Here is a 25,144-nt window from a genome sequence, read left to right as displayed (position 1 = left end):
GAATAAAGATGATAACTATTTTCAAAACTACTTTTCTTCAGGGACACTGATGCAGTGGGTTGTCAGATTCTAGCGTTATTTCACAAGTGTAGGAACTTTGGATTCTATTACTTCTTTTCTAAAATAATAACCATATGGTGCTCTTAATGATGAAAAGTGTCTCTTAAAAGTAAGAAGACACTTGCGAAGGGAAAAAGCACCAGATAAAATCTTCACAGGCTGCCTAGTCTCTCCAGCTTTCGCGCATTAAATGCTAGTGCCTGAGTGACATTATGTGCACTGAATAAATGCAGATTGTGCTGTTAATGTGATTGTTTGAAGAAGCAACCAGAGGAAAACACATTGGACCAGGGAAAGTAATTACCTGCGGAGTTGCATTATTGGTCCCCAACCTACAAACCAAGGAGAAAACATCAAGTAAATTACCCACTGCATTCAAAGCTCACACCTGCCCCCCGCCCCAGGCCCCAGCCTTGCTGGGGATGTCTCGGTCACCCAGCTAGCATTGCAAACCCACGGCTAGCATTGCAAACGTGCCCCTCTGTTGGAGACTCTCCATGCAACAAGCATCAGAGTGGGTTACACCAAACCTGAGAGGACAGCACATCTTACCTGTGGTAACTGAAGATCTCCCTCCATCTGTCAAGAAATGTGATCTTCCTGGTTATTTCTTCTAAATTCAGCTCTGGAGGGCTTGGCTCCTGGCTGGAGACCTCCATATCCACTTGGATGGCGTGAGGAAGTGGAAGCAGAGCTGTTTAGACCGGAGGCAGGTCTGAGTGGAGCACGGCCGGACGGGACAGTCCCTGCTGTGGCAGCACAGAGAGTGGGCCTCACCGCAGCCCTGCCATCAGATCCTGATGCACCTCCCATTAGAGGTCAAACTCGGTGCCTGTTCTGTGCTGCGAATTGTAACCCAGGCGCGGATTTCTGAACAAAGGGGTTTTGATTACTGACCTGTCTCAGAGCTCCTGGGGAACCTGACTGATGAGCAGTGCCGCGGGTGAAACGGAGCACTCCTGTGCTGGGGCGTCTCCCTGGGCGGGTCCGTGGGACAGGACACATTGCCAAGGGGGAGGAGGCATCCTGCTCACCCCACAAGCCGTTAGCCGTGTGATACTCGTGGCCCAGAGTTTAGGGCACAGGAACTCTGCAAAGGTGAAGGACCTGGTTTGCGCTGCCTGGGAGAAATCTCACGCCGTCCTCTTCCTGCTGCTGAAGGAAGGGAGCTGCACCCCGGCACAGCGAAGGAGACGACCTCTGCTTGTCAGCCGGGCTGGCCCGGGGCGCCCACGTCTGTCCCTCTAAACACCAGCCTGCACGCTGCCGCAGAGGGCCTGCTTTTCTAAGATGAGATTAACATTGACATTAGTGAACCCCGTGTGAAGCCTCCGGCCTCTATCTTGTGTGGGCCTCCCCCGGTCAGCTGATGGCCTCAGGAGAGGACTGTGGGCCTCTGAGCAGGAAGGAAACAGTGTTCCTGACGGTCCACAGAAGCGAGTCTTCAGCATCCATCCTCTCCAGGGTCCGAGCTTGTTGGTCTGCCTGCAGAATTCAGGCACCCCCACAACCCCAGCATCCTGTGAGCCAGCGCGTGTGTGTCCAGGTGACTCTGTTTCTCTGGAGGACTTTGCCCAGCGTGGTGGGTTTATTAAGACACAAACACCGGTGGACATTTTTGATATGAGTTATATAAAATCTTAGGAGGCTAAGAAGTCAAGGCAAAGAGGTGACCTGGATTTATTTTAGTCCGGGAAAAGGGGATTGGTTGTTTATAACATTGTAAAGACCTTAAAACATAGAAAGGCAACAAATAACCCGAGGCGGGTTTGAGTGTCCACATCTGACTTGAGAGTTCCCTGCCAGCGGTTCCTTAAGCTAAGTTCTGGTGGTGGTTTGGCTATTTCATATTCGCAGGTCCATAAAGGTCTCCCAGATTTAGGATTTTTGTTGTGAACATAAGAGGCATGGATAAATCTTTTCTTATTTTTCTTCTCTAGGCATAAATTCTCCTTATTTTTAAAGAGAAGGCATTGCTGTTTTCCTCTTTAGTTTTAATGAGAGCATCAGTATTTAATATTTATTAGGCACCCGTAGTGTAGACAAAGAAATAAGAAATTACATGATCCTTGCTCTCAAATAATCAAATGATGAGAAATGTTCTGGCATTTCCTATTTAGAATGTCATATTAAAAAATAAATTCTAGATCTGTCATTTAAATTATTTAACGAACCCAAACCAGAAAAGAGAAACAGCTAAGAAACCCACTTTTGTTAAGAATCATTATTAAATCTGTGTGTTCTGGCCTCTGTCTGCGTCCTGATTTACACAGGATTCTGTAAGGGCTGGAGCATAAATCCCGGTGAAGACAAATCCGTCCTGCTGGGTTCTGTGTGCAGGTTCTGTGTGTTCCCTCCAAGCCGGGCACGCGGGATGTCGGAGTGAGAAGCTGTGCGCTTGTGAGGTGGAGGAAACATGCAGAGCAGGAAGTTCTGTGGGATGTGTCCTGGGCCCGGGGGGCACAGGGGACAGGCAAGGGGCAGGTGGCCTCTGGTCCAGACTGCAGTTCTGAATCATGGTTCTGTCACTGGGGAGGCCCAGGAGTGCCGGGGGGAGTCAGCACGAGTTGGGTTCTGGATCAACATGGTGGACAGGAATTTAAGCATGCTCCAAGAGAGGCACGGACAGATCCCCTTGGGAAAGTGCATTGCACACTCAGAGGAGAAGGGAGCGCGTGGGTGTTCCTGAGCGTGAGAAGCCCCCTCGGCCTGGGCGCTGATGCCCCCCCAGCGACAGTAACTGGGACTGGGCTATGGTGGAGCTGGGTGCCACAGTGTTGCCTGGGTCCCCCTTGCGCCGCCCACGGCCCTCGGGTCCTGCTCCCTGCAGGCAGGCCCCGAGCCAAGGCTGCACCTGGGTTGCTCTGAGTTGCTGCTTCAGGGAAGTTTCTTGCTCTCCAAGGGCTCTTGGGCACTTCTCCTTGGAGACTCAGTGTATCTTTGTTCTCCGTGTCCCGAGTTCCTCTCTCAGGTTCACCCATACCAGCTGTGTGGCCTTAGGCCATTGCATCAGCCTGTGCATCTGGCTATTCACCTGTGAGATGGACTGATTGGGAACCTTTACTACCTGGAGACCTCTGATCTAGGAACATGGCTTGTCTTGCCGTTGGACCTTCGCTATCTTCTCTTTGCTTATTTGGGCTTGGCATTCAGAGTGGAAGGGCTGAGTCAGATGATGGGGCCGTTAGGAAATGGCGCCTCACTGCCCGAGGCCGCTCCTTGCTTAGCCTCTCTTCCTGCTGTGATCCCCAGGTTAGAATTCATGGTCCTCTCCTTCCCTTACCTCCCTCTCCCTCTTCAGTTAGATGCTGGCAACAGTACTGCAGATGGAAAGCACTGGTCTCTGGAATATTCCAAGAGTTAAGAAAATGATCATCCACCTCCAGAGGAAGCCACCGTTCTCTTGGGCATTTTGGCAACAGACTAGGAAAGGCAGACCTGGGTGAAGAAAGGTGGGCTGGGGGCTGCGGCCCGGGTCTGAGGGAGGGCACGATGTGTGGGATCTGGGATGGTCATCTTCATTTTTATGCCCTCCCCCCTCCCCACAGCACAGGAAGCTCACCAAAGCTCCCGTCCCAAGACCGCCCCGCTTCAGCAACGGCCGGGATGGAGGGCGGGATCTAGGAAGCCATGGTTCTGCAGCAAAGCCCAAGAGCAAAGCGGGGGCCCTGGGGAGGAAGGAGCGTCTGCAGCACGCGGCGTGCTGCGGGGCCGGGAGGGTCTGCACCGCCCAGGCCTGCTACGGTGGGGACGCAGAAATCTGCACCTGAGGCCACGTGCCTTGTTCTTGCTTAAAAGAAACAACATTAAGATGACACGACACAAGCTAGCATTTGTTCTGAACCGGAAATTCAGAGTGTGAGACTTCAACATTATTAACCTTTGCCCTATTAACCCTAGACCCCAGAAGCAAGGACCTGGCCTCGTGGTCAAGTCCTCAGTTCCGCCAGAGGTCAGCTCGAGGACCCTGGGTGTGGGGCATCATGACTGCCTTGCGGGGGGGTCCCCTGCACGTCTGCTGTTTTCAAACGACGCTTCATAAACAGGGATCTGGGAGCACGATTTCAGAGGTTTTTGGTTTTTTTTCTTAAAACGCAATCTCGTTAGTATTTAATTAACATTACCACTGGAAAGCTCTTCCTTAGGATGAACTCAAATCCTTTATGCTTTAATTATGGTTCATTTTCTTTGGTTTTACTTTCTGTGGAGATGGAAATTTCCTGATTATATTCCTTCCTGAAATACTCCTGCCAATCCACAGGAAACTGGGAGATGGCCGATATGTTCTGCTTTTGTTCTCTGGTGGTGTGAGGAGGAGGAAGGTGAAGGGAAGGCCCAGCGTCCAGTCTAGACCCCTCCGCCATAGCTGTGTGACCTTGGAGAAGTTCTCTGTCTCTCTGAGCTTCCTCTCCATACCTCCTTGACTTATCTCATGGAATTGTAACGATTATGGTTAGTTGGAAAGCTCCTAACCTTTAATCAGTGTTTCCTTGTCTTTACAGGTTAGAATTCCCCTTGAGAAAGCTCCATCTTCATACCTTTATAGGTCTTAGGGGCAGCAGCTTGGCCAGGGATAAAGTCAAAGTCCCCATGTGAGGCTCGGAGACACGGGGCCCAAGCCGGTCCCTCCGCCATTGGCCTTTGGACACTGAGTCACTGCTCTGGACCCCTGTTGACATCTGAAAGGCCTCAGAAGCCACCGTGTTACAATGGGAAATATGGATTTGGTCTTTGATTTGGGTCCCCAAACCCTTGGCATTTCTGAGTGACCTCTGTGGCCGCTGGGCAGCTTCAGGAGGGTTTGAAACTGGAGAGGGAAGAGGGACTGGAGACTGGGCTTGTCACGGACGCTTCAGTCAAGGGTGCCTATGTCAGGGACAGGCTCCTGGAACTTCCCAGCAGGCGGACGCACCCAGGTGCCAGGATGTGGCACTTCAGACAGAGGCTCCTGCAGGGGACCCTTCGGACCCCGCCTTGTGCGCCTCCCCTCGGGCTGCTTCTGTGTCTGTGTAAGAAGCTGGTGACCACAAGTAAAGGGCTGTCTCCCTGCCATGAGCCTGCCTATCCCCGCCGGGCAGTAAGTGGGTCAGAAGTGCCGGGACCAGGACTGTCGCTCCTGGACTTAGGACGGTCTACGTCCCAACACGTGGGCTGTAGATGGAGAATGCTGGAAGGACAGCCAAGTGGGCAGGGCAGGAGCTCAGCTCTGGGGCACTTTCCCAGCAGGTCCCACAGGGTCCCCGCACAGCGTGACAAGCAGCAAACATGCCAGAGAGCCCACCCTGGCAGCATGGTGACACAAAGCCAGTCTTACCACAAGTTGAGGACGGTCCCGGGCACTTCACTGAGGAGGGTCCCGGGCATGGACAATGGGCTGGCTGCAGGGCAGCTTTCCCGCCATTGCAGGCGGAGCATCAGGAGCGAGCCACGGCCAGGAGGGCACGTGGCTGCCTGCCACGGGTGTCGGGCTTGGATGTCCCGTAGGACCGGGTCCTCAGACCTGCTGTGTCTGGTGCTGGTCTGGGCCATGAGTGTCGGAGTTGAACTGACTCGGGACTCCGGGCAGGGGAATGGCTCCATGGAGACCGCTCCTTGGTGCCAGTGTGTCAGGGGGAACCCCACGACCAGCAGGAGTCGCCTCGGGCATCTTGGCTGCTCTTTCCCTATTGCTGGGGCGCGTTGGCCGCGGACCTGGCAGCTCACAGTTCATGGTGCCCAAGTGTCAGGTCCCAGCACAGCTGGGCTGGGCCCCTCTGGCTGCTCCCAGGGGCCGGCCGGGCCTGGTGCTCTGGTCCAGACCTGGGTGCTTTCCTAAGCTGGCAGAGCCCCCGTGGACGGCTTCCTGCAGGCCAGCAGGGACAGGGCCTTGCTGCTCGGAGTCCCCGCGTGCAGGGAGAGCACACTCGCGGCTGGGCCACCCCAACGGGGACCTCGGTCACATCTGCAAACCCTTTTCCTGGCCGTGGGTAACGCCCTCGAGGAGGCCCGCCTGCCCTTGAGGAGGCACCGCCTGCCACCGCTCCGTGTCCCTGGGAAGAGGTGAGGCTGGTCCTTGCCACCCTCGTGGGTACAGCAGTGCACAGAAGCACCCTGGGAGCAGCGTCTGTGCCCCTGCGGTGGCTGCGGGCCCCCGTTTCACCTCTGTGCCTCACCTACCACTCTCATAGATGGCGCTGGTGGCAGTGACGACATCATGGGTGCTTCTGAGGAGCCACTGACCCTCACACAACACCTCAGAAGTGACGCATGCCAGGCGCACCTGGCGGCTAGCTGTTTCACTTCCAAACGGGGACAGTTCCTGCCCGAGTGACCAAGACCTGGGGGGTGGAAGGTCAGCCGGAGGGACCGTGTAGACAGAGCCCGTCTCCGGTCTCACCAGGACCCCGAACCGTAAGGAGCTCCATCCAGGCTGAGCTGGTTTAACAGGATCGAGGAAAGAGCGTCCAGCTTCAGGGGCGTTGCGCACAGGCGCTGACCACGCACATTCGGCCGCTGTCGGCCGCCCTGGCCTTTCTGGCTTACCTCTGGGGAGACTCTCCTGTGGGGCAGGAGGGCCACCGGCCCTCACTCACTGCTCCGCCCCTCCAGCACAGCACACCTCCTTGGAGCCTGGCAGAGCCCCGGGGTCTAAATGGGTCATCGCTGAGCATCTGCGGCTGGGGCCATGAGAATCACAAATGGCCAGACCCGAGGAAGACCCCGGGGACTGTGGGTGAGGAAGGACGTGTCTCCAGTGGGCGGCTGAGACACAGGGGCCGGGGGAAGGGGTGTGGGTGCCTACCGTGTGGCCACCTGGCTGACGGTGGGCTCTTACAGTATGGGCACCAGGCCAATCGCGGGCTCCTACAGAGTGGCCACCAGGCCAACCCCCAGGCTCCTATGGTATGGCCACCAGGCCGACTCGCCCTCCAACGAGGCAGGAGTGGGTGGGAGTGGCTCAGTGACAGAGCGATGGCTCAGCCCACGGGAGGCCCCGGGTTCCAACGAGCCTCCACAACAGCAGCCACAAGCAGCCAAGAAAGCACAGAAGGCCAGAGTTTTTTCCAGAAACAGCTGGGGCCTCCCGTCCAATCAGACTGTGCCACAGGGACCCCACAGGCCCTCTGGGAGCAATGCCGTGCCTCATCTGCATCCCGAGGATGGTCGGCAGGCTCCCGGGCCTGCGGTCAGCGGAGCGGCTCTCCCTCACCCTCTCCCTCTCCACGTGTGAGCCAGGGCTGAGGCTGACCAGTGCTCCCTGGCTCCCTCAGGCCCGTGGTCTTGGCACTGGGGCCTTCTCGCACACCCGGGGCGTCTGTGGGTGACGGGGAGAAGCCCTTGACGGGGACTGAAGGACGGTGTCTGACTTGATCCTCGCTAGTAAGGGCTGCATCGTCACGGTGTGCAGCTGCTCACTCCACACGCGTGTGCGCCTCTGACCACAACACACACCCCAACCGCTGCTTCTAGGCACACAGCATTCCTGAGTGGCCTCTCGTTCCTCTTGTCCAAAGAGGACATCAGGGGTACCAGGCCACACACCCGAAGAACCCCGTCTGGCAAGCAGTGGCTTTGAGACCCTTGCACCAAGGCCCTGGCGCCTGGCAAGTGCCCGCTCGGTCCCCTTCCGCTCTCCTGTGACTACGCGGTGGCATGGGGCCTTCTGCTTTCTTCGGGATTGCAGGCGAGGGCTCTGCGTGACTCCTCAGCTGGCCCTCCCTGCCCCGCCCCGTCTGCTTGGAGAAGTCTGACCCTGCCAGGGCTGCTCAGGCCTGGGAAAGGTGGAGGCCCGCGTGGCACACCTGGGCCTGCCGATCTGCGGTGGAACCTTCCAGCGCTCACTTCCTCTGCGCTGGAAAAGGCCAAGGAAAGGTGGGGTTGGCGGCATCGGTGGTCTGTGACATTCCCCTCTGGCTCTCGTGGCCTAGCGGCCTCCCAGCTCCACCGGGGCCCCCAGCCTCCGCGGAGGCTACTCTGGGCTGTCAGTGGCTGGGAGACATTTTGGGCTCCCTCCGTGGACTTGGGGTGGCCGGGTTTTCTAGGCACGGGGACGGCCCCTTCAGAGGCCTGGGAATCCCTCTCAGGAGCTCGGTTCTAGAGCCAGGAGCAAAGCCAGGCTGGCACAGAGGGAAAGCCAGGTGCAGCCTCAGCAGGCTCCACACCCCGCTCTGCAGCTCCCGTGGGGCCTCGGTCCCCACGTGTGACCTCTGCCGCTGGGAGCGGGCCGCAGGCCCACGGAGCCTTCCCGGGGGCCCCACCCCAGGGCAGCTGGGGTCTGTCTATCCTGGAGGGCAGCCCAGGATTTCCCTGGCTCTTGTAACTAAATATAATCAAGCCGCCACCCTCTCCATTGGGAATCAGTTATAAATAACAAGTCAGAGCGTCTTTCTTCAGAGAGGCTGCGGTTACTAGGAAACAGGCCCTGCAGTGGGGCTCTGCTGTCACTCTGTGCCATATGGCAGCAGATCAGCTCTTGTCCTTGGCCTTTCAAATGGTTCTCAGGTGACAAGTTCTGCATATCAAAGGAGTCTTTTGTGCATCAGAAGGGATAAAGGCGTTGTTTCTGATGTTGATTTGCTGTGTGACTTTGGGTGAATCAATTCAACTCTCTGGTCCTCAGTTTCATTATCACTGAGAGTTGAGAAGGCTGGGCTAGATTAAGGGTTGGCAAACTACTAGGAGCCACAGGCCAAATTTATCCTGTCATGTTTATGTATGGCTCACAAATAAAGATTATTATATTTTAAAATGGTTCAAAACAAATCAGAATTATATTGTACGACACAAGATACTATATTTATAGTCTAACATATAACATGCTAATAATTATATAATATGGTCATGTTAATTATATGATGCAGCATGCAGTGACATCATGCCTTAATGTTTTATGAAATTCAGATTCATGCCATAATAAAGCTTTATCACATCACAGCGGTGCTCTCTGGCGCGTGCGTGGTCTGCAATAGGTTTGCGCTCACAGCAGAGTTGAGAGCAGCAACCGGGACTGCAGGTGCTGCCAGCCTTAAACTACCTGTTATCTAGCCTTTGGGAGAAGTTTGCTTATTCCGAGCGAAGTTGCCCGGGTCCTGCCACAGAACTTGCCACCTGCCCACATCTGGGCCCAGCGCCTTCTTGGCCTCGGAAAGGAGGCCAGGCTGTGGCTCACCAGGCCTTGGCTGCTCCTCGGGGGCATTGCTGTTTGCCAAATCCTGCAAAGGATGGGGATGTGTACTAGCCAGAGAGGAGATCAGAGGCTGGGTCTTCACTGGGTGGGTGCAGCCTGGAGGTCAGGTGCTGAGCCAGGGGCTTGCCTCAGAGCAGGGCCGCGGGGTGCCGGCTGGGCCCAGGGGGCGGCGCTGGAACTCAAGCCCATTGGCCTTCCCACAAGGTCCAGGCGGCCAGCATGTTAGAGGAGACCTGTCAACCCCAACGTGAGGCGTGTGTTTGCATGCTATAGAAAAATCAAGACCAGAAGGGGAAAGTTAAACCCCGCGTATTCAGTAACAACGAAGAATTACTGATTTTCTCATGTGGGGTGATGTTATTGGGATCATATTTTTAATGGAGTCCTCGGATACGTATTGAATACGAGTGGGTGAAAGGATCCGGTATCTGGGATTTGCCTCAAGACCACCTGGGTGGGTGGGAAGTGAGGGAGACCAGGCAGACGAAACACGCTGGCCGAGGGCGGGAGCTGGAGGTTCGCGATGGGCACGGAGGGATTCCTTAGGCTACTTTATCTACACTTGTAAATATTTTTAAATTTCCACAATTAAAGTTTTAAAATATTTAAGACTTCTAACCAGTGAATAAAAATGTTTGCTTTAAAGAAATTTAGTCCAAGAAAAACCTCGCACAAGTGCCAGAATCTACACTTACATTGTACTTATTCTAATAACAGAAATACCTGGGAATAAGTTTCCCTATGAGAAAAAAAATTCCTTGAGAAAGAATGGTTATGTCAGAAATTCCAAGTACTTCAAATTGTTGATGGGTGGATTATAATTTATTAATTTTTATTGTGCAGAGTCACTTAAAATTGTTAGCTAGACAATGAATCAAAACAGAGAAATTGCTACCTGTGCCCTTGTCGAATATGCCTTTTTTCTGTTTTTAGTCTCGATGGATCATGACGGCGTTTAGCACTTGCAGGGTGCTCTGATTCTGTACAGGATGTGTACGTTTTATCACTTCAGTGCGACTGCTATGAAGTTAGCGTGGACTTGGAAGCAAGCCTGGCTGGTAGGTGCTTCCCAGCCTCAGGCAGCCAGGGTCGCTCCACCTTGGGCTCTGCCACACTCAGCTCTGACTTTCATCTCATGGTTCAATGTAGCCGCTGTGTCTCCTGCCATTGCAGTGAATTCCAGAGTGGAGAAAAGGGAAAAAGAGAAAGGACATGCCTCTACAGGGCATGTGTCACCCTTGTTCACATCCCGTGGGCCAGAGTCATGAGGCCACAGTCGCAAGGAGGTTGAAAATGCAACCTTAGCTGGGCAGCTATCCATTCTACTGGGAATACTACTACCACGTGGGAAGGGAGAAGGGCATGGGGCAGCGAGGTGCGCCTGCCCCGGAAGCCCTGCGGCTCGCCGGCCTCCAGGGGCCTCTACTCCTGCCTCTCCCTCCTGGCCTCCAGAGCCCCATCCCTCTCCCCTCCCCCTGCCTTCCTGTTTGTGGCCTGGTCAGGGCCTGATGACCACATCCGTCCAGCGGGTGGTTCTGTGCATCTTCCCACATCTGCGGCTGCCCCGCCCTGTCGGCCACAGATTTGGCCTTGGAGCCCAGGTGGGTTTGAGTCCCTCCCTTTTCTACCTGTGACCTTGGGAAAGCCACCTTCCCTTCCTAACCCTCATCCTCCTCACCTGGGGAAGGCCTTCCTGCCTCAGGGAGAGGCCCTGCTGAGCCGGCCTACGAGGCCACCCCAGGTCACAGGCTAGTTAGTGAGGGGCCGTGCGCAGGAAGCAGAGTGCCCGCGACCCTGTGCACCGTGCCTGCCGCCTGCCTCGCCGCCCGTCCCTCAGGGGGTCCCTGGACTGTGTCTGCACAGGACTGTGCCCACCCCCGCTGGTTGGCTCCAGTGTGGAATCTGACGGTGTCTCGTGGGACGACGGCACTTTGGCTCACACGTCCTGTGAGGATGACAGAGTCCTCTCGGTGGCTGAGGTTTGCAGGGACCATCCACAAACTGGGGCCCGGGGGCTGAGACCCCGTGTTCTGAGCAACGCCCACTCCCTGTGTGCCCGTCGCTTCTTTCCCTGAACTTGAGGGCGGTCTCTCTCCTACAGGAAGCAGCCCAGCTGCGGGGTCACTGGCAGGAGCCTTGGAGTTTGGCCTCTGGTGTCATCTACACCTGTGCCCTTCCTGCCCTCCAAGGAAAGGCTGGTTGCCCTTCCTCTCCGACCTCACGTTCTCCTGATGGGAACCCGCCCTGAGGGAGGCCCGCAGCGGTCACTGAGGCAGAGCCGCGTGCCTCGCGGGTGCCCACCTAGGCCTTGCTTCTGAGGACATCCTAGCCGGCGTTCCCAGCCCGCAGGGAGCTCTGCCTGCTGGGGAGCTGAGGAGCTGAGCTCTGGAGGGGCAGCACTCCGGCCTCTGGTCTCCTCCCAGCTCCGAGGGTGGAGGTGCCCTGGTTTCCGGCTGTGTGCCAGGCCAGGCTGCTCTGGAGCCAGCAGGCCCGCTCCTTGCCTGACCTCTCTCCACGCTGCAGCCAATGCTCCCCTCTCAGGTGAGTTTCTTTGAAGTAGCCTTACTGGCGGGCCACTTTCTGTGTCCCTCATGTCCCGGCATGCTATTCAGTAAAGCAGGCTGGTCATGCCGTGTGCCCTCGATGGTCTGCGGGAGAAGGGCCTCCCCGGCCTCCCCAGGATCTGGGCTCACGTGCCCCACGCAGACTACAGAGGGGTCGGTCCCCAGGCACTGACGCCGCCCCAGGGGTGGATCTCTGCACTGGGCACTGGCAGGCCCTCCCCGATCCCTGGCCGGCACATCCGTGCCCGCTCTCTGACTTTACCAGTGTAGGGACGATGCCGAGATTAATTTGCCTTGGATGTGCAGAGTCTGCAACTCACGAGGAACTTCAGACAGAGCCTGAAACCCGTGAGCAGGAGCAGGTTTGGAGAGGTGCCCGACCCGAACTTCCCGTTCCAAGGTGGCCGTTTAAAACTGTGATGTGAGCCTTTCACTGATGAAGAAAATGAAGGGTCGCTCTGGCCTAAAAGGAGGAGGAAAAGCCGAGAGGCGCGTCAGGAAGAGCAGGCTTGTCCTGCTGGCTGCCGTCTTCCCACCTCCTGGCTCTGCCGGGGCAGCCGTGCAGAACACACCGGAGGATGTCCCTGGCATGGGGCGAGGTGGGCAGGCCCTGGTGCCCTCTGCCCATCAACCAGGGGCAGCAGATGCTCTGATGGGCTGCTCCATCGGGGGTGGGCTCCTTCCCACCCCTGGCCACGCTAGTCAGGGGGTCATCGCTCGCAGTAGATGAGGCAGCAACCAGCTGAATCCTGGCTCCACGGAGTGTGGGCTGGGGAACCTTCTAGATGCGTGCAGCAGCCATGGATCAGTATCAACCGATACACGTGAGACTTCTCCTTTTGGTCAGGGGAGATCTTGCAGCGAGGTACCTGGTGGGTACCTGGGCAAGGGACCTGGGGCTGCCCAGATGCCAGCCAGGCTGGCTTGGGGCAGAAGGCGGCCTCAGCGCTGGGAGGGACTCTCCTCCAGCCGCCTCCTCTATTGCAGCCTCATGCGGCCGAGAACTGAGGATCGCACAGTCTTTCTCAGGAGAAGTCCATCGCCTTGGCCAGTCGTTTCGCAGAGAAGCATCAGAAGCAGGTGGGTGACAAACTGACTTCTGAGGACCCGGAGGACTTTGAAACTCCCAGGATGACAGGGAGGGGCTCAGGACCAGGGTGGGATGGGAACAGGCCTTGGCTTTCTGTTCGAAGGGGTGTTAAGGTTCCCACTGGGCAGAGACTCATGTGTTGAAGGCTGGTCCCCAGGGCAGCCGTGTTCAGAGGAGGGGGCTTGGAGAGCCGACTGGGCCCCAGGGCATTGGCCTTACTGTGGATTGATCTGCTGATGGATTCGCAGGTGCGGCACTGTTCAAAGTGGAAGAAACTAGAGGAGGTGGGGCTCGGAGGGAGAGGGCCCTGGAGGGTGTCCCTGGGGCTCCATCTCATCCCTGGCCCCTCCCTCTCTCCCTGCTTCCCGGCTGCCATGAGCTGGGCAGCTCTCCCCCCAGGGCCTCCTGCTGTGATGCTCTGCCTCACCTCAAGCCCACAGCAATGGACATGGCCGCCCATTGCCTGAGACCTCTGGAACTGTGAGCAAAGAAAGGTCTTTCCTCCTTCAAGTTGTTTTCCTCAGGGATTTTGTCTCAACAGCAAAAGCCGACTAATAGGACCGCTGTGGCAAGCCCCGGAACCTTGGGATTGAGAGGAGTGCTCCTGCACTGGAGGAGTCTGGAGACACCTGGGTCAGTTCTGGACGCGTGGATAAAGGTCGGGCAAGGTCGCGTCCTGCACCACAGGAGCCTGGGCTTGGACCCCCTCCTTTCCCAGCTGACAAGCTGGCTCAACCTGAGCTCTCCAGGAGCAGTCCGCACTTCAGTCCGCATATGCAATGTATTTGCATACTTATATATTTTGAACAGAAAATAACAAATGTGTTTTGGAAAGGGCAGCAATGAAGTTGGTCAAAGGGTGAAAAAGGAAATCTGAAGGAAGAATTCCTGTATTAGTGTTAACACGTGCAATGAAATAATACTGTCTTGCTGGTTCTTTCATTGATGTGCTTCTCTGCTCCGGGATCCTCATTTCACTTCACCGATGCTCCGGAACCTCTGACTGGACCAGGGACCTATGCATATGCTTTGGGGAGAGGGGGTTGATTCTTGGTGCAGAGAACAGAAGTGGTTTTTTGATTCTTGATGCAGAGAACAGAAGTGGTTTTTAAGTTCAATAGTGTATGGGGCAGTTTTCCATTACTATAACAAAACACCTGAGGCAATATAAAAAAGGCTATTTGGTTTATATTCTAGAGGTTTCAATCCAAGATCAGGCAGCCCCATTGTTCTGGGCCTCTGTTGGAAGCAGCATGTTGCCCTGGGAACACACAGTGGAAAGAAACCACTTACATCACAGAACTAAGGAGCAGGAAAGGACTGAGAGCGTAGGGTCCTGGGGTCACTACTCTGTGGACCAAGCCTTTAACACATGGACTCCCAGGGGACTCTCATCCATATCATAAGTAGTTGAGGTGTACATCAGTTGCATTCTTGCAGAATGAGTTTGTTTTTTGTCTTCAAACTAGTAGAAAATTCCAAGAGCTGGAACCCGGAGGAGGAAAGTATAAATCTAGACTCTGTGCTGGAGCGAGGACCATGGGGAAAACTGAGCCGGTACTCACTCACTGCTACCAAGCTGGCCACCAGCCTGCAGGAAGGGCTCCTCTGGGCTCCAGGATGGCCTCTGACCAGAACTGGAAAATCCTCCATTTACACGTGACCCCTCGGGGAGCTGGAAGCAGCCCTGCCTCCTGAAAGGAGCCAGCAGGAGCTCCAAGGCCGCAGGGATGGAAGCCCTTTCATGTCCAATCAGCTCTTTAGATACGTTTTTAAAAACGTCCTTAGCATTACTTGATTAAGTAGCTTCTTAGAGAATTGTGTGAACATCAAAACTCTAGGATAAATTGTTTCTTGATGACTTATGTAGTTCAGGAATTTCATCTGATTATTTTTTTCCTGACAAATTTTCAAAACTCTTTGTTTAATAATAAATTAAAGTTTTAAAAAGAAAATAAAGGTAGGGAGTCTTGAAGGGTATTTTTCTCTGCAGTCAAGGAAAGATCAAGAGAACTATCTTTCTCCCCTCTCTCACACTAGCTTCCCCTCACCTTCAGGCCTCATGCCCCGTATCTGCACATCGGTAGCAGATACAAGATAAATCTCTTCTTAATAACCAGACATCGCAATTGGAAAGAATCCTGAGAAATCAGCAACATAAGCAAAAATATTTGATCCTTAGATATTCTTGCAGAAAATCCATTCTTGGGGCTTCATTTCAGCAGGTGATGGTCGTGGCCAGAGGGCCAGGCAGCACCATGGAGGGGACAGTGGCACCTGGGGTGGCGGAGGCTGACCCCGTGGACCTGGGGAAGCCACTGGCTGCAGACCTGGAGCTTTCCTAGAGAGCAGGGCCTTGCTGGCCCTCAGAACCGCGGCTCTGCAGGAAGCCGATCTCTGGCCCTCGTCCTCCCCCAGTGCCGCCACCCACCATCCCCTGGGAAGTCGCCTCCCTTCTGCACCTTGAGGTTCCCCAGCTCCCAGGCAGCAGCACCAGGGCAAGAGCACCCTGGGGACGGGCTCTCGCCAGGCCCAACTCCAGGAGGCTGCGAGCCCAGAGGGAAGTGTGGAGAGCAGGCGGTGCTGTCCTGGGGGCAGGAAGGAGCCTCCTGTCCTGGGGTGCAGCCTGTCCTGGGGGGCAGGAAGTGAGCAAGGCAAAGACAAGGCACATGCCTGGTCCCTGGGGCGCGTGGCGGGGGTGGGCAGTCCTGCTGGTCGTACTGGCTATGTGGAAAGAGGGGTGCGTGCAGACCAGGCTGCAGAGGCACCCGAATCCGTGCCCTGAGTTCGCTGGTACACTGTTTCTTTTTGCAGGGGTCAAGTCCATGATAAACTGGAATCTGAGGAGAGTGGGGTGATCAGCTCTGTGGGCTGAAATACCTGCCTCTGGAGGGGCAAGCGCCAGCCTCCACCACCTGCCCTTTCAGACCAGACCCAGTAAGGGAGGGACAACGGACACAGGGAGCCCCCTTGTCTCCCTGCTGCAGAGTGGGATTCCCAGCCCACCGTTGGAGTGGGGACTCCCCTCGTCTTTGGAGTGGGGCCGAGGCCCCTGGACCAGCGTTCTGCCTGAGAAGCACAGTCGCTGGACACTTGTCTTCTTGTTGCCGCAGCCCCCAGCCCCAGCTCCCAGCCAGGGGCTCGCGGCAGCTGCCTGGCACTGCAATGAGCGCTGGCAGCGGGTCGCTGGCGCCTGATGTGGGTCTTTGACTTTCCCAATAACCAGCTCTGGGTGTGACGTCTATGTGTGTCCAGCGACCTGAACTGAGGGGAGGGGCATCAAGGTCTGTAAACCAAATGTAATTGCTTTGGTGGCCTCGTGAGCCGGAGGGTTGCTCCCGAGGGGACTTGTAGCCCAGAAGCTGGGCCCCCACCCTGCCCAGGCTCCTCCCTCCCTTTAGTTTCAAAAGAAGTGGCCCCCTTTCCTCTAAGCTGACCAGGATGCTTGGTCCCTTGTCACTCAGAGGAGGTGGCTCTCAGCTCTGAGCCACAGCCAGCTGTCCTGGTGAAGGGGGTTAAGAAGGAACATCAGCCAATCACACACTGAGCAACAAACAGTGCAGGAAGGACAGCCTGGCGTCCTTGCCTCTGAATTAGACCTGATACACTTTTTTATTTTCCCCTAGAGAGGGGACCATGGGCAACAGGACAGAAAATCAGGGCAGGTGGCTCCAGACTGGTCTCAACAGCACCCTGTAAGAGTCACTGCTTGGAAGGATATCGGATCCCGGAGGAAAAGCGACAGGAGGTGACAGCCCTGCCCTTCCATGGAATCACCCGGGGTCTTGTCCAGCCTCTGCAGGTACACAGCTGAGGGAACACCCGTCAGCGGCAGGCCATGCCCACCTCGGGGCTGGGGCACCCTCACGCCCCCAGAGTTGGAAGGGCAGCCCTCTCTCCCAGGCTCTCTCCCCAGATTGCCAGGGAGCGTTCTGGAATACTGCAGCCCTGCCTGACTGCCGGGACCATGCAAATGTGTGAGCCACCAGCCGATCAGATGGCCCCTGAGCCCCTGTCACGTGGGGTGAAGGTGACCTCCCTGGAGAGCAGGTGGACCAGGAGCAGAGTCCTCTGTGAACTGCGTGGCCCCAGGTCCAGGACGCAACGCCCGCCCTTGAGCCCACTGATCCTGGACCCTCCTGCCCCAGGCGATGGCAGGGTCTGCCTGGAAGGACTTGGCTGGCCCTGGTGGACCCTCGGGCCACTTCTTCCGGGCAGCGTCATAAGTGTGGACGCTCAGGTGTCTGGTGACAATGCCCCTGAGCCAGCAGGGGGCCCCACTTCCTCGTGAGAGTGCTGACTGCCTGGGAAGAGGCAGTCACAGCAGAACGCACGTCTGTCCCTGGGCCTCTGGTGCCTGGTCCCTGCAGAGAGGAGCCAGGCGGAGGCTGGCCGGAGCCGCCTCCAAGGGCGACAGCAGGCACCTCTGGGAAGAGGGAGGCGATAGGCACCGCTGTGCGTGCTCAGGCGTGTTGTTGGGGACACGGGGTCTGTGCGGCCCCGCCTCTGTTTCCCCGCAGAGGCCACATTGCTGCTGGGCCTCTGAGGTCCTCGTTAGATTCCCAGCGGCTGCTCCCAAGCTGCTTCCTTCTTACAGAACAGAGGACAACTGGAGTCTTGTTTCCTAAGGAAGAAAGCTTGGTGCTAGGGGACTTTTCCAAGTGTCCAAGAGGAGGAGGAGGCCACGGAGAGCCTGGGGCCAAGGAGCTGCCCTGCTGGCTGCCGCTGTGGCCAGAGTATCATGTCCCACAAGCTGGAGCCGGGGGTCTGGGCGCCTCACCGCTGGACTCTGGGCTTCTAGAAGCTCAGGGTGAGTCTGCGTCCTCCTGCCAGTGGCCATCACCCCTGATCTGGCTCTCAGGCATCCAGACAGAGGCTTCTTCCTCGTGAACTGTTCCAGAAGGAAGAAGGTGAAATAACCGGGACGATAACCGCGAATGACGGTCTTTGAGTGCACAGCGCCTGTGGTCAGGGGCCCGGCATTTCTCTGTCCCGTTTTTATCCTGAAGCTTTCTGTTCTTTTCTTCTGGTTGAACCCAGGGGTGCTCTACCACTGAGCTACACCTCCAACCCTTTTTGAAAATTCTTTCAGGGTCTCAGTATGTTGCCCAGTTTGGCCTCGAACTTGTGAGCCTCTTGCCTCAACCTCTTGAGTCACTGGTATTACTGGCGTGTGCTTCTGCAGCCAGGATGAGCGTTTTCCTGAGCTCAGAGACTGAGGAGAAGGAAGGGTGAGCACCAAGCTCGACTGTGGTCTTTGGTCCGCTGCAGGTCGATTTCATAGGTATTTCAGAGGAAAAAGTGACTTGGGTCACGTGATGTCACAGCCAGCGCAACACCAAGGAGACACAGTGGTAATCCTGGGATAAATCTGCTTTCCCCATCTGGCGTTGGTGCTGAGACGCTGCAGCTGGAGGAGCCCTGGGTGAGTCATTTCTCAACCTGTTTATCAACAGGAATCATTTTTCATAATTTCTTGGTGGTCCCAGTAATTATGCCCATCGAGAGTGCTGCTGAGGGTGTGGCCAGGGCTCCGGCCCCAGGCAGCTGCTGAGGGTGTGGCCAGGGCTCAGGCCCCAGGCAGCTGCTGAGGGTGTGGCCAGGGCTCCGGCCCCAGGCAGCTGCTGAGGGTGTGGCCAGGGCTCCGCCCCAGGCAGCTGCTGAGGGTGCGCTCAGGGCTCAGGCCCCAGGCAGCTGCTGAGGGTGCGCTCAGGGCTCAGGCCCCAGGGGAAATGCTCACTGTGTTGTTTCTTTTTTGTCTTTTGAGGTTTGCCGATTTTGACCAGCAGGCATTGTTCATAAGACTGAGCTTTAAGCAAACTTTTTTTTAAAGGAGCGCATTGGTACATTTTGGAGATGTTCATTTAATGCACTTTCAATTGGGGAAAGCAATTCCAGCTCTGTTTTCTGGTATCTGTGGCAACAAATATGTGACTGTATCAGAAATAGTATTTGTCTCTATGAAAATATATCCCACGTGCCTGTCACTTGGTCCCTGATGGAACAGGCGTCTTGCGCTTCCGCAGTCCCAGCCCCTGCCTTGGACCCCTGGGTCAAGTGTCCCCCACAGCGAGGCCGCTCTGCACACCTTCTGCCTCCCTCCCTTTCTGCCTGTGTCCTCAGTGCCGTCTGTAAACAGCGCTGCGCAGGGTTTGGCTGCTGTATGTAGTAAAGGATGGACAAAACTCATGGCCTCTGAAGCTGACCCAGGCCCGTCCGTCCCTTCCTTGGAAAGTCACAGGAATGCTTGCTTCTCAGTACAGCAAATCTGCAGCGACATTCGTTGTCTCTGTATCTTTGGATTTTGAAAAAGGAAACTGAAATCCAGCGAGTCGTATTAGGAGCCCGTTCAGAAAATGAACAAAAAAGCAAACAAAGACCACCCAGAAGCAGGTGGCGTAGGTCTCGCCCTGAGTTTTGTAGGCGTAAGTTCCTTCCTCATGATTCGCGATTTTTTCCGAGAGGTGGTGGATCTTCACTTCAGAGGCGAATAAGATCATGACTAGACAGCCACAGGAGCCTGCAAGAGAGGGAACAGAACCTCGTTGGACAGGTGGCCCCTGAGTGGAGGGGACGGGGGTCGGTGAGCCAGCCCGACAACTTCCCACCATCACCCTCGTCCTCTTTCCTCTGCGAGAATCCGACATCGCAGGCCTGATTCTCCAGCCCTCGGGTGGCAGGGCTTGTTGCAGGCTCAGGCCTCCCTTAGAAGGGCTACCAGGACCCCCAGCTCCAGACTGGCCACAACTGCCTGAGGAGCACCTGGGCCAAGGCAGCCATGGTAAGATTTCTCCTGTTTGTGGCTGGATTCTGATTTTCAGCCGGGCACATGGCTGTCTGGAATAAAAACATCATGTAGTTGAGATGAGGGTGACTGAGATGTAGAGGCAGGAAAGTTTTCTTGAAGTATAAGATATAAGGGTCCCACCCTCTCTTCCCCACTCTCTCCTTCCTGTAGTTGAAATATGGATGCAATGGTTGGAGCACCAGCAGACATTTTGGAACCAGTGACTTCAGAAATGGAAGTCGTTTATTATGGAAAAACAAGAAAGGAAGAATCTGGATCCTAGACACCTACAGCTACCAGAGAAGCCCTGACCTTAACCTCTAGGCTTCCATGTGGGCGAAAAATAAACATCAGTGTTGCGTAATTGTTTTTCACTATTTCCCCGTTCCTCCTTGGTAGCCTACTCTAATCTTAATGCCCGCATGGTCTGGGTGAGATCCCTGTAGGACAGGGTGCCCCGAACTGTGTGGAACCTGGAAACTTGGACGGGTGGTCTCCCTTGAGTGGGAAGGACAGGAGACCCCTGGTGGGTGGTCTTCTCTGGGGCAGAAGGAGGTGGCAAGAGGGACATGGCCAGGCCCCCCAGGGCTTCCATGGGCACTGCTCTGCCTCGGCTGCCATAAGGTGGTTGCAGATGACAGACGCTGTCTAAGATGGTTCTCTGACTCGGGTCAAACCAATTTTGGATCCAAACTCCAATTCCTTCACTTATTGTGTAAAGTGGGCAATTTGAACCCCCAGGTTCCCATCTCCTAGTCCATTCTAGGTGGTCAGCACGGTGGGCATGACTGGCATGTGGCCCTGGAGTGGAATCCTATGAACGCTTGATCGCAGGCAGCTGTTCTAGGGAGGGGCCGGCAAGCTGCCTTCTTGCTGGTCCTTCCCAGGACCCCTTGCCCACCCGGCCCCACTCAGGAAAGCTCGATCCATAGGGCGGACCTCCATGATGCAGTACAGAGCCTCGGGCCTCCAGATGCTGCCAGGAAGACTGCAGCACGTCGGGGCGGCCAACACTGCCTTCCTCAGTTACGGCTGGTTCCAATCCCGAGCAGGCTGCAGTGGCCGCAGGCCCCAGTCACTAATTCACTCATTCATTTTTTACATGGATTTTTTACATTACCTGCCAAAGTCAGGGATGGTGGCTGAGACTTAAAACATTCAAGAAGAGACTCGTGGTTTCTGTGCTCATGGAAAATATGATTGTTATGATTTAGATGTGGTGTCCCCCAGAAACTCACGTGTGAGACAGTGCAGGCGGGTTTGGAGGAGGAGTGATCGGGTTGTGAGGGCCTGAGTCAGTCAGTGGATCGATCCCCGATCCCTGATGGGACTCACTGAGCATGAACTGGAGGAGGTGGGTGTGGCTGGAGGGGGTGGGTGTGGCTGAGGAGGTGGGTGTGGCTGAAGGGTGGGTGTGGCTGGGGGGTGGGTGTGGCTGGAGAAGGTGGGTATGGCTGGAGGGGTGGGTGTGGCTGGAGGAGGTGGGTGTGGCTGGAGGGGTGGGTGTGGCTGGAGGAGGTGGGTATGGCTGGAAGGGTGGGTGTGGCTGAGGAGGTGGGTGTGGCTGGAGGGGTGGGTTGGCTGGAGGAAGTGGGCACTGGGACGTGGCTTTGGGGGGCATACTTCGTATCTGGAGAGTGGAGTCCTTTGCTCTCTGATCACCACGTGAGCTGCTTCCCTCTGCCACACTCTCCCACCATGATGCTCAGCTTCACCTCGAGTCCCGAGGAACGGAGCTGGTCATTTATGGCCCGAGACCTTTGACACCGTGAGCCCTCAGTAAACCTTACCCCTCTGCAGTTGGTCTGCTCGGGTCTTTCAGCTGCAGCAGCTTGACAAATGATCAAGCCTGGAATGTGAAACACCGCCAGTCCAGCGGGTGTGACGCAGGGTGGGGTGCCATTATCAGGAGGGGCAGCACCCGCTCACCAGGATGTGGCCCTAGACGTGACCAGAAGGAGCGGTGGGAGCTGACCTCGCAGAGGGAGACGGCCCCATGGAGGACAGGCTAGCCAGGCACTGGTACTCCCGAGTCAGGGCTGGCGCCACACCTTTCCCAAGGTCAGGGTTGTGTGGGGAGAGGTACAGACTGGCCACCCAGTGTGGGGGACAGGAAAGGTGATCTCACTTTGCCCCACTGGGACTGGGGCACCCCGTGGCCATCACCCTGCTGCACCCTGACAGTCGAATGATACAATGTCCTTAAAACTCCCCTCCAGCAGCCCGGAGTCCCGGTCCGGAATGTTCCTTGGTGAGGTTTGTCGGCCTATTTTTGTATTCCGGGCTTCTAATCAGAGCTCTCCCTTGCAAAACCACATTCTTCCTTTATTGTTAGATCCCAACAAAAAGGCCGCGGCACGGTGCTCTCTTCATCTTTTATTTGAAAACCGTGGCGAAAGCCGTGGCTTTTACCCACGAGCTCGCTTTGTCTGAGGAGATGGGGGCTTTGAGGCAGCAGCGCCACAGTTTCCTTAGTGAATTTTCCTGAGAGGAGCCTCGCTCGGCTCCTTTTCAAGTCGTTGGATATCTCAAAGGTGCTGCTTTGTTGAGGAGGCGGCCTTGTGGGCCTGCACCCCCGCTCCTCAGGTGGTGGTCACCAGGACTCGAGGCCTTTGGCTGTGACCGGCCTGTGCCCTGCGCGGCCAGGCCGGGGCGCCCATCCAGGAGATCAGAGGTGGCTGGGACTGCGCTCCAGATCTGGTCGATCCAAGGTCTACCCCGTCCACTCAGAGGCAGGGGAGGGACAGCAGGCCAGGTCTCTGGCCACCTCTCCACGACTGCTGGAGAAGCAAGGAGACCGACGTCCCTGTGGATCCGGGACACTCCTCTTCTGTCCACACCATAAAAGAGCCACAGATGGAGGGGGACCATTGGCCACCTGCAGACGGAAGCATGCAGGGGACGCTGCCAGTGGCCTGGCTGCCAGGGACAGGGGAGGTGGGTGGCGGCAGAATGGGGCCTCGCGTGTTTCCAGCACGACCCCCGCACGCTGCAAGGGCTCCCGCGTGGGGCCTCGTGATCAGAGGGCCTGCTCCGCTCCTGCTCTGGAGAGGTCTCCCACCCACAGGGAGAGGAATCCTCAGGTCCTGGGACGCACCCCTCCGGAGTGCCCAGTGCACAGACCACGCCCTGGGACGGGTTGTCTCCCACAGAGCCCTGAGCCCCTCTCCAGGCCTCACGTGGGGCCTCCCTGGGTCAGTCCTCCCACCCCAGGGCGGCCTCTCTGGCTGGTGCTGCACTTGGCTGAGGATGGAGGGTGGCCAGGGAGTCGCTGTTGGAAGGAGTGAGTGGCCAGGACTTGGCCATGCAGTGGGGTGTCAACACACATGGGCTCTGGGCCCTTCAGGCGGAGTGGGCCAGGAAGAGGGCAGAGCGGACAGTGCCCAGGCCGGCTCGGCTGCAGCATTCCCAGGCTCAAGAGTGCTTTGCCTCTGGCCTTCCAGGTTGGGGGGTGTTTCCCAGGCAGGAGGAGAGAGACGCTCCAGTTTACTAGCTTGGAACTTTCAGACGCATGGACTCCTGGGATGGGGGTTTCCTTTCCCACTGTTGCCCGCGGCCTCCCAAATGTCAGGACGGCCCTGGGCTTCTCTCCTTCCCTGGTTGTCTGTGGACGTCAGGAGCCCGCTCAGCTGCCCAGACCTGCACTTGGGGATGGCTGCTGGGCCTCGCTTCAGCCAGAACTGGGAGCAGACCAGGCACAACCAGGGCTGCTGCCCAGCACGTCTCATTCCGACCCGGGGTCTCCCCCTGCCAGTGCTGCAGCTGGTCCTCCCTCCCCTCTGGTGACCTTGACTGCTGAGTTAACTTCTGACTGAACAGGATCTCGGGGTTACTGAGCTGTCACACCGGGAACGCCCAGCCGATTAACAAACTTCCGTGGTCTGCTAGACCCGGCCACCCCAAGCCCCGGTCACTGGGCACCCGCCCCTTCAGCCCTGTCCCCAGGCTCTGTGTCCCAGCAGTGAGACAGCTGCTCCTTGACCCCCGAGTGTCTCCTGGGTGGGGACACCTGCCAGGATCGCTGGGAGTCCAGGGTTGCTGTGGGTTTAGGACCACTGGGGTGGGGCGGCGGCCTCTGAAATGTCCTGTTATCACTAAACTCATATTTTGGAAAATCATTAGAATTTCAATTCCTTTTAAAGCAATGACTGACATTTTCCAGAATGAGAAGATGTCATCTTTCAACAAGCTACGGACATGAGGCATTCCGTTTCCCACACAGCAGGGTAAGCCAATCGTTTGCTTCTTTAAGGACCCCCGAGAGGTGACAGAAAGGGGCAGGGAAGGGCCGACTTTGCAGGTGTAGGTGCTTGTTTTCTGTAAAATTATGCGATCTCTCTAGAAAGTCCATAATTGAAGGTGAGCTCAGTGGGGTTGCTTTCCCAGTGGAAGCTGTTCCAGTCGCCTGCTTGGGAGACCCTGGCTCCACCCAGGAAGGGTGGCAGGGGACGGGGTGGGGGTGCAGTAAAGCCAGTCAATACCACAGGAGGGTCCCAGCCAGGGGTGGCGAGCATTTTGGCCACGTGCCTGTCCAGACAGAGGTGGAGAAGGGACTGACGCTCGCTGAGGCGAGCTTTTCCTCCTCGCCTCCTGACTGGACCATCCAAGAGCCCACAACGGACCTAAGATTTCCAAAACCCTTGCTAACGAGAAGGGCAGTTAACAAAGAAGAAATGATTGCAAATGCTCATCTAATTTGAATGGATCTTCAGAAAAGAAGAACGTCCTTTGTTACCAGGAGCTGTGCCGAGCTGCTTCCGCTCTATGCCTTTGCTCAACAGGTACTTGTGCTTCTGGGCACTGAGGATAAGCGGGCCTGGGGCACATGCCTGTGGTCCTGGCTACTCGGGAGGCAGACATGGAGACAGAGGTAAGAACACGTAAGTGCAGCGTGCAGTCGGGTGTGGCGTGTACTCAGGAGAAAAAAGAAAGCAGCGGGGAGCCGGAGGCTAGGAGGCCCCGCCAGGCGAGGGTGACCTCCCAGCAGCTGGATGAAGGTGGGCGGAGGGGTGTTTGTGGCGAGGCTCTCCATGAGGGAAGCCAGGCAAAGCAGCCAGGGGTTGAGGCAGCGAGGAGGGCGGGCTGGCAGGGGTGAGCGTGCGCAGGCTGCCGTGTGTCCGGCGAGGTGTGTGTTGCCACGCTGCCCGTGTCCAAAGTTGCTCTGGAGGATGCAGCGAAGACTTGGGCCGGACTCACGATGAAGCAGGGAAGACGCACTTCTGAACAGGCAGCCTCTTTGCGACCGTGGCAGGCAGACGGGGCGTCTCTGCACAGATCACGGCTGGACCCTGGGCAGAGCCAGGCACACCCAGCACTCCCACCGCAGCCTGGGCCTGAGTGACCAGAACGGCTGAGATCTCTTGACACCGCGCAGCTTCCCTGCCACCCGCGTGGGGAAAGGGGACCCTGCCTTTGCCGGGACAGCGGATGTTCTTCCCATTCCTTCTGGGCTCTTTCCCAGGTCTGTGCTGAGCCTG

At 56.6% G+C, this 25,144-nt stretch overlaps 2 protein-coding genes across 3 annotated transcripts in view; both read right to left on the bottom strand.

Moving 5' to 3' along the window:
* Positions 1–13,330, bottom strand: part of MINDY4B (MINDY family member 4B) — a gene marked incomplete at both ends in the record, with an annotated part of 40,581 nt that extends 27,251 nt beyond the window's left edge. Inside the window, 7 exons of the mRNA XM_079100453.1 lie at positions 365–392; positions 613–754; positions 6,217–6,377; positions 9,145–9,251; positions 12,111–12,253; positions 13,100–13,155; positions 13,308–13,330. Coding sequence (XP_078956579.1) covers positions 365–392; positions 613–754; positions 6,217–6,377; positions 9,145–9,251; positions 12,111–12,253; positions 13,100–13,155; positions 13,308–13,330 — 660 coding nt within the window. The remainder of the gene's footprint in view (positions 1–364; positions 393–612; positions 755–6,216; positions 6,378–9,144; positions 9,252–12,110; positions 12,254–13,099; positions 13,156–13,307) is intronic.
* Positions 13,331–17,577: 4,247 nt separating this feature from the next.
* Positions 17,578–25,144, bottom strand: part of CLRN1 (clarin 1) — a gene marked incomplete at its 5' end in the record, with an annotated part of 28,750 nt that continues 21,183 nt past the window's right edge. For both annotated transcript variants that reach the window (XM_079100979.1, XM_079100980.1), the window contains one exon: positions 17,578–19,400. In XM_079100979.1, coding sequence (XP_078957105.1) covers positions 19,135–19,400 — 266 coding nt within the window. In that variant the 3' untranslated portion in view covers positions 17,578–19,134. The remainder of the gene's footprint in view (positions 19,401–25,144) is intronic.

This window comes from Sciurus vulgaris (genome assembly GCF_902686455.1).
Source record: "Sciurus vulgaris genome assembly, chromosome: 10".
Classification (NCBI taxonomy): Eukaryota; Metazoa; Chordata; class Mammalia; order Rodentia; family Sciuridae; genus Sciurus; species Sciurus vulgaris.
Note: the sequence above shows the minus strand (reverse complement) of the source record. Positions and strands in the feature narration are given on the sequence as shown.